This window comes from Entamoeba invadens (genome assembly GCF_000330505.1).
Source record: "Entamoeba invadens IP1 unplaced genomic scaffold scaff_1105074725681, whole genome shotgun sequence".
In the NCBI taxonomy this organism is placed as follows: domain Eukaryota; phylum Evosea; order Mastigamoebida; family Endamoebidae; genus Entamoeba; species Entamoeba invadens.
The window spans coordinates 51,851-66,789 of NW_004191816.1; the positions used below are offsets into that span (position 1 = coordinate 51,851).

Genomic DNA, 14,939 nt, shown 5'->3' on the forward strand with positions numbered 1-14,939 from the left:
AAAAACAACGTGCTCATTATAAAATTCTAAAATATTATTATTTGTTCGAATGTATGACGATTTTCATGCAATGATTGACGAATAACATGAAAACATTACAATTAAAATTGGGTTTGAAGTTTTTTATGAGAATGTTAAATTATATTTATTTTTATACATTTAAAATATTTATAATAATTAAATAGTTTATATGTATTTCATTAATTATTTACTTAAAACACATGTTTGTTATAAATACATTAAAATTCACTCATTTAATCAATCAAACGATAACTTTTGTTTCATAAATCATGAAAAATGAAACAATGAATAAATAATATAAAGTATAATTGTTTTAATATTTATTTAATATATCTGTTATATAAAAAACAATTAAAATTTAAAGTATTAATACGTTTAACTCAAATTTTAATTTTAAAAACGATGATTCTATTTGTAACAAACACTTTGTTGTTTCTTTTGACGACAACTGTAAATTGTGCCACAACGTGTAGTGGTGGGCAGTACCTTTCTGGAACGTCTTGTTTAATTTGTCAAGCGGGTACTTATTCCTCTGGAGGTACACCAACTTCATGCACTTCGTGTTCAGCGGGGACGTATTCTGCAACTGGATCTTCTTCATGTGCAAAGTGTTCAGCTGGTACATATTCAATCTCTGGGTCTTCTGGATGTAACAAATGTAATCCAGGTACTTACAATTCTTTTTCTGGGTCTGTATCATGTTCAAGTTGTTCAGCAGGGTATTATTCTAATAGTGGTGCTTCTTCATGTAATTCATGTGGTGCTGGATATTATTCATATAAAGAATCTTCAGCATGTACTCCATGTTCAGCTGGTACATACTCAACGTCTACGGGGTCTTCTACATGCACAAAATGCAATACTGGATATTATTCTATATTAAAATCATCAAGTTGTACAAAATGTAAAGCAGGGACTTATGCAGATGAACAAGGAAGTTCGGAGTGTAAAACGTGTGCAGATGGGTTTTATTCCACATCTGGAAGTTCGGTGTGTGTACAATGTGTTTCCACGAGTTGTGCGGCATGTTCAAAAACAACGGGGGAGTGCACTTCATGTAATGTTGGCTATTCGTACGATTCGTCAAATAAAAAATGTTCGATATGTCCCGCATCGTATTATTCGAGTGGTGGAACTTCGTTGTGTTCAAAGTGTGCAACTGGGTATTATTCGCTTGGTGGTTCAAGTGGGTGTACAAAGTGTTCAACAAGTTGCAAAACATGTGACCAAACAAATGGTAATTGTTTATCTTGTTATGATGGTTATACTCTGAACAACGGTAAATGTGAAATTTGCCCAGCTGGAACACTCCAAAGTGGTAGAGTTTGTGTAACGTGTCCCGACATGCAATACTCGTTGGCAGGAAGCACAATATGCAGAAGTTGTAGTCCAACGTGTTTGAGTTGTGATAAGACAAATGGGTATTGCACGTCGTGTGATTCTGGTATGGAAATAATAACTACAACATGTTCTGTGTGCAGTGCTGGCACATACAATATTGCAAACAAATGTGAGTATTGTCTACTTGGAACATATTCATCATCACCAAAGAGTTTGCAATGTAATTTTTGTGGAGATGGGACTTATGCCAGCACACCAGGATCAACAAATTGTATAATGTGTGATGTTCTGTGTCAAGGACCATGTGAAAGAACAAGTGGCAAATGTGTAGCCTGTGTGAGTGGTGCTGTTCTATCGAATGGAGTGTGTTCACTGTGCATTTCAGGAACAATGGCAAATCAAACAACAAATAAATGCGACACATGCAAGGCGGGTACATATGCCGGTGAAGGCTCTTCTGAATGTAACAGTTGTGGAGAAATGACATACTCAACTGCAGGTTCGTCATCATGCCAACAATGCGACAGTCGTTGTGATGGGTGTGATGCCACTAATGGGTATTGTGTCAATTGTGTGACTGGGTATGGTCTTACAGTTGGGAAGTGTGCCATATGTCAAAAGGGGACTTACTACATGAGGTCTGTGTGTCAGAGTTGTGGTGAGATGGAATACCAAGACGTTGAGGGACAAACCACCTGCAAGTTGTGCGACTCTTCATGTGCAAGGTGCAATGCAACAAATGGAAAATGTCTCACATGTGCTGCTGGATACGGCTTTGACAGTGGAGTGTGTACGTTGTGTGGCGACCTTACATACTCAGAAGGCGGCATTATGCAGTGTCAACAGTGTTCGACTGAATGTAAAAAGTGTGACAGAAAAAGTGGTGCATGCACATCATGCGAAGTTGGCAACAAGAGAGTTAACAACAGTTGTGTGTCATGTGCTCCATATGGGTATTGCGATTTGTGCACAGACGAGACATCAGATGGTATTTGTGTATCATGTGAAGATGGATTTTATTTGAATGAAAGTGCCGACTGTCAACCATGTGGTGATATTCACAAAGACTGTCTGACGTGTTCTAAATCAACTAAAATGTGTTTGTCGTGTGCAGGCAACATGATATCGACTGGCACCAGTTGTGTTGAGTGTGAAGTTGGGATGGTCAAAGTCACAGAAACGACGTGTGACTCCTCGTACAATGTCATCCCAAAGTGTCAGATCGCAGACTATGTCAACAATCAACACATTTGCACTGCATGTTTTGCGCCATACGTCACTTCAAGTGACTCCAAGTCGTGCAATTTGGGATACACCACAACGACATACTTCAACACAAATGATCACCAATCACACACCAACATGGATGGGTGTATCAACCAAATAGATACAACATGTTACTTGTGTGATACAAAAACGATGTTGTTAAACGCAGTTTGTAATGAAAAGAAGGAAAAGTGTGAGAAAAACTCGCAACACGGCTGCGACAACTGCGTTTTAGATGTGATCACTTCGAATGGCAATTGTACCAACATCACCGATTGTAAATACGAAATCAACAGAAAAAGTGGAGCCGAGTGTTTGTATTGTGTTGATGACGTGTTGTGTGGCAAAGCAAAACAAAATTGTGAAACATCACACAACGAGTACTGCTACTTAGCAGTGAGTGGATATCACACAACAAACGATAACACTGTTGTACTCTGTGAGAGTGAATATTGTGTCATTTCAGATGGAATTGTTACTGATTTGAAATGTCTGGATGGCAAAGTTTTGATAAATGGCGTGTGTACAACTAATACAGTGTGTATAGCAATATCGTATGGCGATTGTATCAAATGTGATGCAAAACAACACCTCTCACAAGGAAAATGCTTATCAAACAGTGCAAAATGTGACAATCAGAATGGAGATATTTGCATTGTGTGTAACAACACCATCAACGTTGATGGTGTGTGCACAGACACCCAGTCAATTCATTGCTCTTTGTTTGACAAAGTGTGTGTCACATGTGAAAGTGGATATTACAAAGACGTTGATGGCTGTAAAGAGAAGACTGGCGTTTTGTCTAATTGTGGTGTTGTCTCGTCACTCAACACCAAATGTGTCGAGTGTGAGTCTGATTACATTTTCAATGGATATTTGTGTGTGCAACAAACACTTCCAAATGAGACCACCAAACAAACAACTAAAAACGAAGACACACAGACAGACAGCCATTGTGAAGTGAGCACCACAAAAGGGTGTCTAAGGTGTTTCGGTGGGTATTACCTCTCAGACCGCATGTGCGTGAAGTGTGAGTACCCCTGTGTCTACTGTTTGAATCAGACATTCTGCACAAAGTGTGACGATTACTCGTATGCAAACAGCAACGGCGTTTGCACTGAAATCAACGCACTTGTTGGTGTATGTGACGTGTTGATGTCAACATATCGCGGGTGTGTTGTCTGCAAAGATGGATATATGCGATCCTCTGATGGCACAACGTGTATTAATTGTGATGAGTCGTGCAAGTCGTGCACGAACGAAGGAAATTGTGTTGTATGTAATGAGGCATTCTATCGCACGTCATCGAATGTCACCAAACTGTGTTCGCCACAAAGCGAGTTGACTTCGTGTGCAAACAGAACAACAACTGGTTGTATGCAATGCGAAGGTGGACACTATCTCGCCAATAGTTTGTGTGTGAAATGTAAAGACACGTGTACACAATGTTATGGTATCAATGAGTGCACCGACTGTGTAAAAGACAATGTACTTGTGTCAGGTGTCTGTTCACATTACACAACCATTGAGAACTGTGTTGAGTCTGCCAACAACAAATGTTCAAAATGTGATGACAACTACAAGTTGAGTGACGACATGTTGAGTTGCATTCACATCACAAATTATGGGGTTGTTTTTGGTATTCCAATCGTCTCTGTGTTCATTATAGTACTTATTATCGTTGGTATTATAATAATTACAATAATTGTTTTGCAAAAGCGCAAAGAAACAAAGAAAATGGAAAACATCTGTGTCTTTGAAATGAGTCGTTCAAACATTGCAATGAGTGTGTTAGACGGCAACATTTTAACAAACAAAAAGTCGCTGACATTTGATGACACATGTGAAGTCATTCCCGTTGAAAAAGAGTCTCGCGAACTCCTCTGTGTTGGCAACAAAGGCAAAGGCATTTTGAAAGTCCAAATGACAACACGTGGCGGCTGTGACAAATACTCAATTCGCACCGAGCCGCAATTGGTGACGCTAAAGAAAGGTATGGCGTGCGAGTTTGAAGTGTTTGTAACACCACACTGCTCACTGAAATTACACGACGAGATGATGATAGTCACCATGAACATCGAAAATGGCGAAACTTTGTCTGTTCCAATTGCCATTGAAATCACAACAGAAAACTCGACTAAATTGGATTACGACGAATTAAAAGAAGACAAGAAACTTGGGGAAGGTTCGTTTGGAATAGTCTACAAAGGAAGTTACAGAAAAAATGTTGTTGCTATTAAAAAATTGAAAAATTCAACTTTTGATGAAAAAGCTTTTGAAGAATTTGAAAAGGAAGTCAGTATGTTAGACAAATTTCGGTGTGATTATATCGTCCGTTTCTATGGCGCTGTGTTTATACCAAATCAGATCTGTATGGTCACCGAATTTGCACAATATGGCAGTCTACAAGACTTGATCAAACACAGAAAAAATGAACAAATTCCGCCAATGAAAATTCGAGTTAAAATGATGATTGATGGAGCAAGAGGGATAAATTATTTACATGAGAACGGGATATTACACAGAGACATCAAACCAGACAACATTCTTGTTATTTCACTTGACTTGAATGAGAAAGTGAATGCTAAATTGACAGATTTTGGGAGTGCCAGAAACTTAAATTTACTGATGACAAATATGACATTCACAAAAAGTATTGGAACACCAGCATATATGGCACCTGAAGTGTTGAATCAAGATAAATATAAGAAGGCCGCGGATGTCTATTCTTTTGCTATTACTATGTACGAAATTTTTGGGTGGTGCGAAGCATATCCAAATGACACGTTCAAATTTCCATGGAAAATCGCCGAATTTGTGATTCATGGCAATCGACTGAAACGCAAAGACCCAATTAAAAAAGAACAATATAATATAATCAGTTTGTGTTGGTGCCAGGACCCTAAAAGTCGTCTACAAATTGAAACAATTGTGAATAAACTTGAAAGTTTATTTTGATCATAATTTATACTTTGTTTTTTTTGCGTTCAAATTTTATATTTTAATCAGTTTTTGTCAATTTTGTGTTAATAATTTTTTTCAATAATTTAAAAAAAAATAAATGATACATCGTAGCTATGTTTTTTTTGTAAAAACTTTTGTCGTTAAAGAATTGCAATATTTAGAAAAAACAACCATAAAAACACATAATCAATTTATTGTTATAAACAATTAATAGAAATCAAAACACTGCTGTAACAATAACACGAATTTTCTACATAATAAATAAATAATTTCATATTGACAACTTAGACAGTAGAATTATTGTTATATTGTGTGATCTAAAATAATATGAAAAAATACAAACTAAATTATTATATTTTTTTTGTTAAATTATGTTTAACAGCAACACAACCATTTAATCAACCCAATTATTTGTATTTTAAAAAAAGCCAATGTAGTCATATTTGTTCATTTGGTTAATTTTGTGAATTGCTTTTCGTTCAGCATTATGTGTTTTTTTAAAAAAAAGTTAAAAATAAATAAAATATTGGAATGTTAGACATCCAACAAATGATCGATGATCATAGAACGTATTTAACAACGGAAAACAAAACAATATAATAAACAAATTTGACTCGACTGGTATTAAAAAAAAGACAACTAATAAAATTTTAATTAACAGTTTAATTTTTATAATTTTTTTTATTTTATTTTATATTATTAGTTAATTTTTTGGTTTTTGAAATTAAACCAACATATTTAATCAAACCGTAATTATTTGTGGTTTTTACTTTGACAAGTAAAACTTTATACAAAAAACAGACATTAGTTTAATGCCAGGTTTATGATTTAGGTCCCTCTATCTTTAGTGTTTATTACTAATTATTTTGTTTATTTTCTGGATAATATTGGTAAAAAAACAGAATATTGTGTGCAAAACGACGTGGCACAATCAAGTTATTCCACTTCTGACTGCTTGTTTTACCACATTTCAAATATTTTTATTTTTAGAGTAAATACTCAACTATTAAACATCACCCATTTTTTTAAAAAAAACACAACATATTCTAATTGAAATGTTGTTTTTGAAATATTCAATATTTTTTAATAAAAACTAAAATTGCAATTAATCAATGACCCACCTTGAGAACATTTTTCTTAAAAACGTTGTGTTGTACCTTGAAACTTTGAAAGATATCACCAACTTTATTTTAATAAACAAATCGTGTTTTTCTGTTATTCAAACCATGTACACTAATACATACAATCTGTCTCTTCATTCCTCTATTGATGACATCCTTTTCTTTTTTCCTAAATTGGAAACCTTATATTTCCGTGCTGTGTCGACACGTCTGAGAAAGATGTCGAGTAATGATATTCCTCTCATCGAAGTAAATGCCAAACAAATTTCATCCAAATTTTCACAGACTTTAAAAACAAAATGGTTTCCTCCCAAAGTGCGGAAGATGCGCATTTTGTGGAATGAAATAGACTCCGTTGCGAAGAATAAAGACAATTTTGAACAACTTCAATTTTTATTTATCGACTACACAATGACTGCAAAAGAAGAAAATTCGCTATTTGAAGTGTTGCAAATTAAAACACTAAGAAAAGTGTATATAATATTTACTACTACAACTCTTCAAACAATCAATAAATTTAACTTCTCTGAACGAAAAGAAGTGGAATTTACACTAGTTGTGTTGTTTTCAAGTTACACTTATGAAGTCGTTGAAGTTGATGCACTCAAAAAGATGCCAAATAACGTCAAAGTGTTTGCCAACTTTCTTTCCAAAGAGACGAATTCTCTCGAGTTTCTGCCAGCACTGTCGTGTATTCTTAACAATTATACAATAAACCAAGATGATAAAAACAAATCGATAACCGTGACCTCAGACGTTAGTGGAAAGGAAGATTTAATTTACGAAAAGATGGAAAAAGGACTTTTAACGACTTTGGATATTATGGACCCAAAAACTCTACCAAAGTGGGACGTGACGTTAAACGCGTACATCCAACCAAATCAAACAGAAAAACTCCAAGCAACTTTTAATTTCCAAAATCAAATCAATTTCGATTTCATTGAGGCGGTCAATATTTTAAATGTTGACGCAAAAGACTTGGTGTTACCACGACTACTCAAGAAAATTTCAATTATTGATTGTACTGGCAAAATTAACATGAAAAACTGTCGAGCGGAAAGTATCACGTTAAGAAATTTCGTTGGAGAAAGTCTCGAATTTTCAGACGAAAAATTGACAAGTTTTAAGTGCGACAACTCAATTGGAAGGATTCTATTTAAACACAATGGTGTGATATATGAAGGAAAGTTCGTTGCAAATTTTTCAAAATATATCAATTTTTCGATTGCAAATGGGTTCATTACATGCGATATTTTAATTGAAAAAGATGGTAAAATAGTCGATAAAATTGTGTGTACAAGATGTTGGTACACAAATACAGAAACAATCAACAGTTTTAGAGTTGAAAATTTTACAAATGGGTTTGACCTTTCAAATGAAAAAATTGACCAAATTCAATTGGTTATGAATCCAACACAAAATTCATTTTCTAAAAATCTAAAATTTGGAAACTTAAAAAAAATTAATATAACGGCCGGAAATATTAAAACTGTAGAATTGGGGGTGGTTGGAACAATTACTGTAGTAAGTTGTAAAATCGAAAATTTGATTATAAAAAGTGCAAAAACATTTACTTATAAAAATTCAGTTTTTGAAAATGTCAAAGCTGAAAAAATTAACAAAATAAACGGAACAAAGAAAAACATCATAAATCTCAAAATTGAAAAATAATAATTTATTTCTTTTTTACACACATCAATTTTTAAAAAAGTTGATTTTTCATTCAATAAATTAAAAAATTATTAATAAAGTAACTTCATTGTCATGATAAATTGAAATAGTTTTAAGCTACAAGTTAGTAAAAATTAAATCATTAAAGAGATTGTATTTATACAAACAAACAACAAAAAAATTACTAAAAATATTTCTTTTTTTCAAAAGTTAATTTTTTTGTTAAATATAAATCACACAACCAACAATTTTAAAATATTTAAACAAGTGATTTAAGAGCACTGATAATTTCGTTTATTTTCATTCTTTCATCGGGTTCAGCACACCACGCCTTTCGAATGATATCAAATTCTTCAGTTGATATATTATCATCTTTTTCAAATCTATTTCCATTTGACACAAAGTCTGCGATACACCACGCAAATTTAAATTTGTCTTTTGAATAAGCTTCCCTCCATTCGAATGTTTCATACATAGTTATAGCAAACGAGTATATATCAGAAGGCATTTTATATTTTTCTTTTTTGAAAATTTCAGGCGCCATGTAAGTTGGTGTTCCAACACCTTTAGTAAATGTCATATTTGTCATTAATTGATTCAAATTTCTAGATGATCCAAAATCAGTCAATTTCGCCAGAATTGGTTCATCTGTATCGTAACTAAAAATCAGTAAATTTGCCGGCTTAATATCTCTGTGTAAAATGCCGTTGTTGTGCAAATAAAAAATGCCATTTGCCATATCTAATATAAATTTATGCAGAACCTTTTTATTTGGTTTTAAGTTTGGGTCATTTTTGGTCTTTTTGATTAAGTCATTTAAACTCCCAAATTTCGCAAATTCTGTGACCAAACAGATTTTTTTTGGAGTGAAAACGGCGCCATAAAAATAGACAATATACTCACTTCTAAATTTGTCAAGCATTGCCACCTCATTGGCAAATTCTTTTGTTGAACTTTCATCAGTACACCCATTTTTGAGTCGTTTGATTGCAACGACACTCCCTCTAAAAGTGCCTTTATAAACAATTCCAAAACTTCCCTCCCCAAGTTTGTCGCTTTCTAATAAATCCGAGTTATTCAATTTTGTTGTCAAAATTGTTTTTGCTTTGATTTTTATTTTGTTAGTTGTTTGCTCCCCTTTTTTTATATCAAGCGAAATGCACAATATTTCATCGTGAATTTCACAAGTACACGTGGGGTTCAAGAATATTTCAAATTCACACGCTTCATTTTTCTTTAATGTGACGAGTGGAGGAACTGTTCTGATATTATACAATTCACAATTTGCAATCACACTTAATTGAATCTTTAAATTATTTTTTGAAGTATTGCCAATACACAAAAGTGCACGCGTCTCCTCCGACACCAGTATATCAGTCATTTCTCCACAGTCATTTAAATCATTTTCAAATATCAGTTCTGGTAAATTGACAACCAATTTTTTCGATATTTTGGTAAATTTAATGTTTGATTTTTTCATATTAAATACACACACTTTTTTCTTTTCTTTGTTTTTCTTGTGATTTAATTTGATTAAATATACAATTAATGTGCTTGTAAGTGGTATAACAATTACAATAAAAATTGATACAACTGTGACGGAGATAATCAATATGTAATTTGGTTGATCAACACAAGTAAGACCATCATCTGATGGTTTTCTATTACCTTCACATTTATCACACAAACTGTTTTTCTCAGAAACACAATATTGTACGACAGAGAGTGGGTTGCAGACTTCATTGATTAATATGAAATTTGACTCACAAAGTGAACAATATTCTTCGGATATACACAGTGCACAATTTGAAGAACATTTTATACAACGAGGAACTGTTGTACCCAAATAATACCCACCAGCACATAACAAACATCCACTTTTACTTTTCTTCACACAATTTGTCAAATCATCATAACTTAAACACAAAGGTGACTCTCCTGGTATTTGAAAGTAATTGTCTGCACAGGACAAACATTTTGTTACTTCTTGGCAAGTCTCACAAGAAATATCACATGCAACACAATCCTGTCCTTCTTTGAAATATTTATCTTTACAACTGACACAGCCAGTGTTTGATGGCATCATTACTTGACATCTTTTAGAAAGCTCGCTTGATAATTCACACTTGTTGTTTGAGTTCAAAAAAGTGGTATCTTTGTTGCAAGAAAGACAGTAAGTTTCATTTTTACAGGTCAAACAGTTGAATTGGGTAGTTTCACAAGAAACACACTCGTTTTTAATAGTCAAATAATACCCATCAAAACACTTCAGACACCCCTTTGATGATGACACTTCACACGTGTTGTCTTCATTTGATAATTTTAAATTTGTCATTTTGTTTTGAAAAAAAGAACAAGTGTTGTTAAACAGTGTGCATATTTCTTTGCATTCTAAAACGATTTCCGGGCCATTTTGAATAGAAGCTACGTATTTTATTTGTTCGTTTTTTTCTGAAGTACAGTAAGTGAACATGTTTCCTTGTGTTGTCAAATCTCGATAAAAATTTGGATAGCAAATTGTACATAAAATCCCATTTGATTTTTCGCAATAAAAATATTCAATTTCTTTGCAAATTCCATCTGTAACTAAATAATTCTCTTTGCACTGCAAACAAACATTTTGTAAATATTTTACGCAATTATCAATTTCTTTTAAAACGCAACGGTTTTCTTGAATGTAATAATGTGATGTTTTATCACATTTGACACAATCATTAGTCATTGTAGTTACACACTTTTCATCAACAAAACAAGTCGTTTCTTTTTGATCATAAAGTCTGCTTTTTTCGCACTGAATTGCTTTTAGAACTGATACCCCTTTTTCATTTACCAAACAACATTTATTTATCATATATTCAGAGTTTTCTAAACATTGCTTACATATGTTTTCATTGCTAAGATAATCATATACATCGCAAATATAAATTATGTTATTTCGTAAATATATATTTGAATTGTCAATTATTAAAGACAAACAGTTGTTTTCAGTTGTAAGCGTATAATTATCTTCACAACTTAAACAATTGGAAATGTTATAAATCCCATTTTGAATATAATATTTACATTTTTCTTGTCGATTTCCACAATTTTGCTTAATTGAAATACCATTTGAACAATCTTCACATCCTAATTTGCCTTTATTTAAACAGTGAACATCGTCACTATTTGAAATACATTCCAAATTTTTTAAATAGAAATCTTTTTTACATTGTATACACTTTAATTTGTTTATTCTTTTATTACATTTCCCGTCATTAAAAATACAAACTCCTTTATTATAATAATATCCATCTTGACATAAAGTACACGTTTTATTTTCTGATAGAACATATGGTTCATAGCATGTTTCACATTTTGGATTAAAAAGTATTTCGTCTGAATTTTTGCATATTTTGCAATTACCATTAAGTTGACTTGTAAAGCATCTTGAACACGTGTCATTTCCACTCAAATAAAACCCACTTTTACATACACACACTTTATTTTTTACTTCAAAATTTTCAGCACAAGCAGTGCATCCCATAACAACATCACACGTGTTATCAAGACAGTTTATGTCGCAAATTTTACATGTTCCTTTGTCCAAATATTTGCCATTTTCACAACTCAAACAATTTGTTTTGTTTGTACCACATGTTTTACAGTTATCATCACATGGGAAACAATTATATCCAGATATGTAATAATTAGAATTACTACATTGAGTACACCCATCTTGATGACAAAATCCTTTTGCACAATTTATACATTGAAGGCATTTATTGTTAAAAAAATAAAAATTACCATCTTCACAAGATGTACAAGTTGTTGATAAATACTCACAAGAACGGCAATTTGTAGAACACTTTCTACAATTATTATTATCGAAATAATATCCAAATGGTTCACAAGAAAAACATATTGTTATATTATCTGATATACAAGAAGTACAACCTTCATTACATTGAACACATTTTCCATTTGAAAAATGATACCCCTCAATACACGAGGAGCAGTTTAAATCTTGTGGTGTTCCACTGCATGTAAGACAAGTTGAAGGACATGCACGACAATAATTTTTGTAAAGGTAATATCCATCAAAACAAGTTATACATGTTGTCAAATCTTTCAGACAAGATTCACAATTATTTGAGCATTTATAACAATAATAGTCATTAAAAGTATAACCCGATAAACAAGAATAACACTGTCCTACATTTGAATCATAGCATGATTGACAACCATTCGCACAATCTTCACAATAATAACCGTTCTGTCGAAACCCGGTTAAACACGAAAAACAATTTCCGTTCAAAGTTCCATTGCAAGTTGCACATCCAGAATAACATGAGACACAATTACCATTCTCTTTGAAATAACCTTCTTTACATAATAAACAACTTCCATTTTCAAAATTTGTACATTTTAAACAATTTTCTGCACATATATGACAGGTTCCGTTTTGTAAATAATAACCACTTTTACATGAAGTGCAACTTGCAACTAATATACTTGTACACGACACACAATTGTCGTAACACGGATAACAAAAATTTCCACTTTGAAAGTAACCATCTAAACAAGATAAACAATTTCCATTTCCGTTTTTATCGCCAATACATGTTTTACATCTATCAGGACATCTATAACACAAATTATCATAATAATAATAATTGGTGTCACAAGAATTGCAAGTTAACGTGTCATTGCAAGTAGTACAACCCTTTGGACATTTACGACAAAAATTCGACATTAGAACATAACCAGTAAAACAACTTAAACAATAATAAGGTTGTTGTGAATAACATGTTGCACACCCCCAAAAGCATTTGGTGCAGAATGAATTAATCTTGATATATCCTGGTGATATACAAGACTGACAATTGATATAACCAAACCCATTACATTTTGAACAACCTACAAAACAAGCGGAACATGAATATGAATCGAATTTAAAATATCCAGGAAGACATGTATCACAATGAATGATATCACCTGTGGTTGAACAAGAAGCACAATTTGGGTAATTTCCACATATATTTCCATCAAGAACGTTTTTGAGTGTTGTATTTTGAATCGTTTTTTGTTGGTGAAAAACATATTTGTTGTTAAAATTTGTAAAAAGCAAATTATGAGTTTGACCAGCAAAATCGATTACCAACAGTTGTGACGGTATTTTGCACTCAAATGTTATTGTTTCTGTTTTTAAGTTTTGTTGAAAACTCACTATGTTATCAGTGACACTCCACTCATAATTAAAAGGGCATTTATTGTTCTGATTGACACAAGTTATAATGGCTTTAACTTTACACCATTTCAATATCGATGAATTGACCAAACTAATTATGTTAAACAACAAAAGTAACACCATCATTATTTCGAATTTCAAGTTTTTTATCACATCATCATTTTGTAATTTAATGGCGGTTTATTTCTGATAAAAAATAAGGTGGTTGTTTGTACATGTATAATAAAAGATATTTTTTTTATATAATAATTCCTTTAATATTTGATTAGTTTTTTTACGTCTTAATTGAACAACAAATGAAACCAATTATTGTTGTATTTCAATTTGAGCTAACCGATTACAGATCGAGTATTTATGGGGTGCAAAATACTTTTTGGGGGCCAGAAAAATGAGTTTGGCACCCATTTTCATATTAAATAATTTCAAGAAAAAAAACAAATAAAAAACAAAAAATTAAAACCTGTAATTTTACATCAATCAATTCTCTACTTACTTGGCACCCATTAAGTTTCTGGCACCCATTAAATACTCTATCTGTAATTTACGTTATAAAAACGTAATTCAAAAAATAAAATTGCTGTAAATCACTATAAAAATTAATAACCATACTAAATATAGTGTATGTATTTTGAGTGTATTTTTCAAATTAAAAAAATGGATCGAGAATTGTTGAATTTTTGTAAAAAGAAAATTAATATAAAGTCATTCGCTTAATAAAGTTGTTAGATTTTTGAACTTCTTTAATCGTAATAATGTTAACTTGATATTATATTTTTGAATTGTAAACCGTTTTTTAAAAGTCTGTACTGAGGTGTCCCGAATTTTTGCATTTTTTTGTTTATTATTTTTGGGAATCGTTTTTTGTAATAAATTTTGATCATTTATTTGAAATAAAAAAGAGAAAAACAATCTTTTAAAAATATTTATTCAATTGAATAATTTTTAAACATAATAAATTGCCATATTATATTGAAATAACGGTTTTTTTGTTTCTGAAAAACACATGATTAATCCCAAAAGTGCATTTTATTATAAAAAATTGATAAAATAATTTACAATTATTTATGATGTCAAGCCTTTATTTATAATAAAATATAATATTTAACAAGCGCGAAATTATCGCGTAATTATTGATATACCGATCGTGTTGTCACAACAATACCTAGAATATAAAAACACAAAATTATTAAATATTTGCGTTAATTTATTTCTTAAGAATTCCTTATTTCATTATTTTCTAACCAAAGAAGAAAACCACATATTTGTTTTTAATTAAAAATGAAAAATTAACGAAAGTGATATAATGTTGCAAATTAACATTAACAACA

General features: G+C 31.9%; 3 protein-coding genes across 3 annotated transcripts; 2 read left to right on the forward strand and 1 right to left on the reverse strand.

Moving 5' to 3' along the window:
• Positions 1 to 423: 423 nt before the first annotated feature.
• On the forward strand, positions 424 to 5,586 carry EIN_265110 (protein serine/threonine kinase, putative; the record flags this gene model as incomplete). The annotated part of the gene is made up of 1 exon (XM_004185002.1): positions 424 to 5,586. One exon carries the CDS (start codon positions 424 to 426, stop codon positions 5,584 to 5,586), a length of 5,163 nt encoding a protein of 1,720 aa, XP_004185050.1.
• A 1,118-nt stretch (positions 5,587 to 6,704) lies between these two features.
• On the forward strand, positions 6,705 to 8,384 carry EIN_265120 (hypothetical protein; the record flags this gene model as incomplete). Its single annotated transcript, XM_004185003.1, has 1 exon — positions 6,705 to 8,384. One exon carries the CDS (start codon positions 6,705 to 6,707, stop codon positions 8,382 to 8,384), a length of 1,680 nt encoding a protein of 559 aa, XP_004185051.1.
• Positions 8,385 to 8,643: 259 nt separating this feature from the next.
• EIN_265130 (protein serine/threonine kinase, putative) lies at positions 8,644 to 13,737 on the reverse strand (the record flags this gene model as incomplete). Its single annotated transcript, XM_004185004.1, has 1 exon — positions 8,644 to 13,737. One exon carries the CDS (start codon positions 13,735 to 13,737, stop codon positions 8,644 to 8,646), a length of 5,094 nt encoding a protein of 1,697 aa, XP_004185052.1.
• Between the last annotated feature and the right edge of the window lie 1,202 nt (positions 13,738 to 14,939).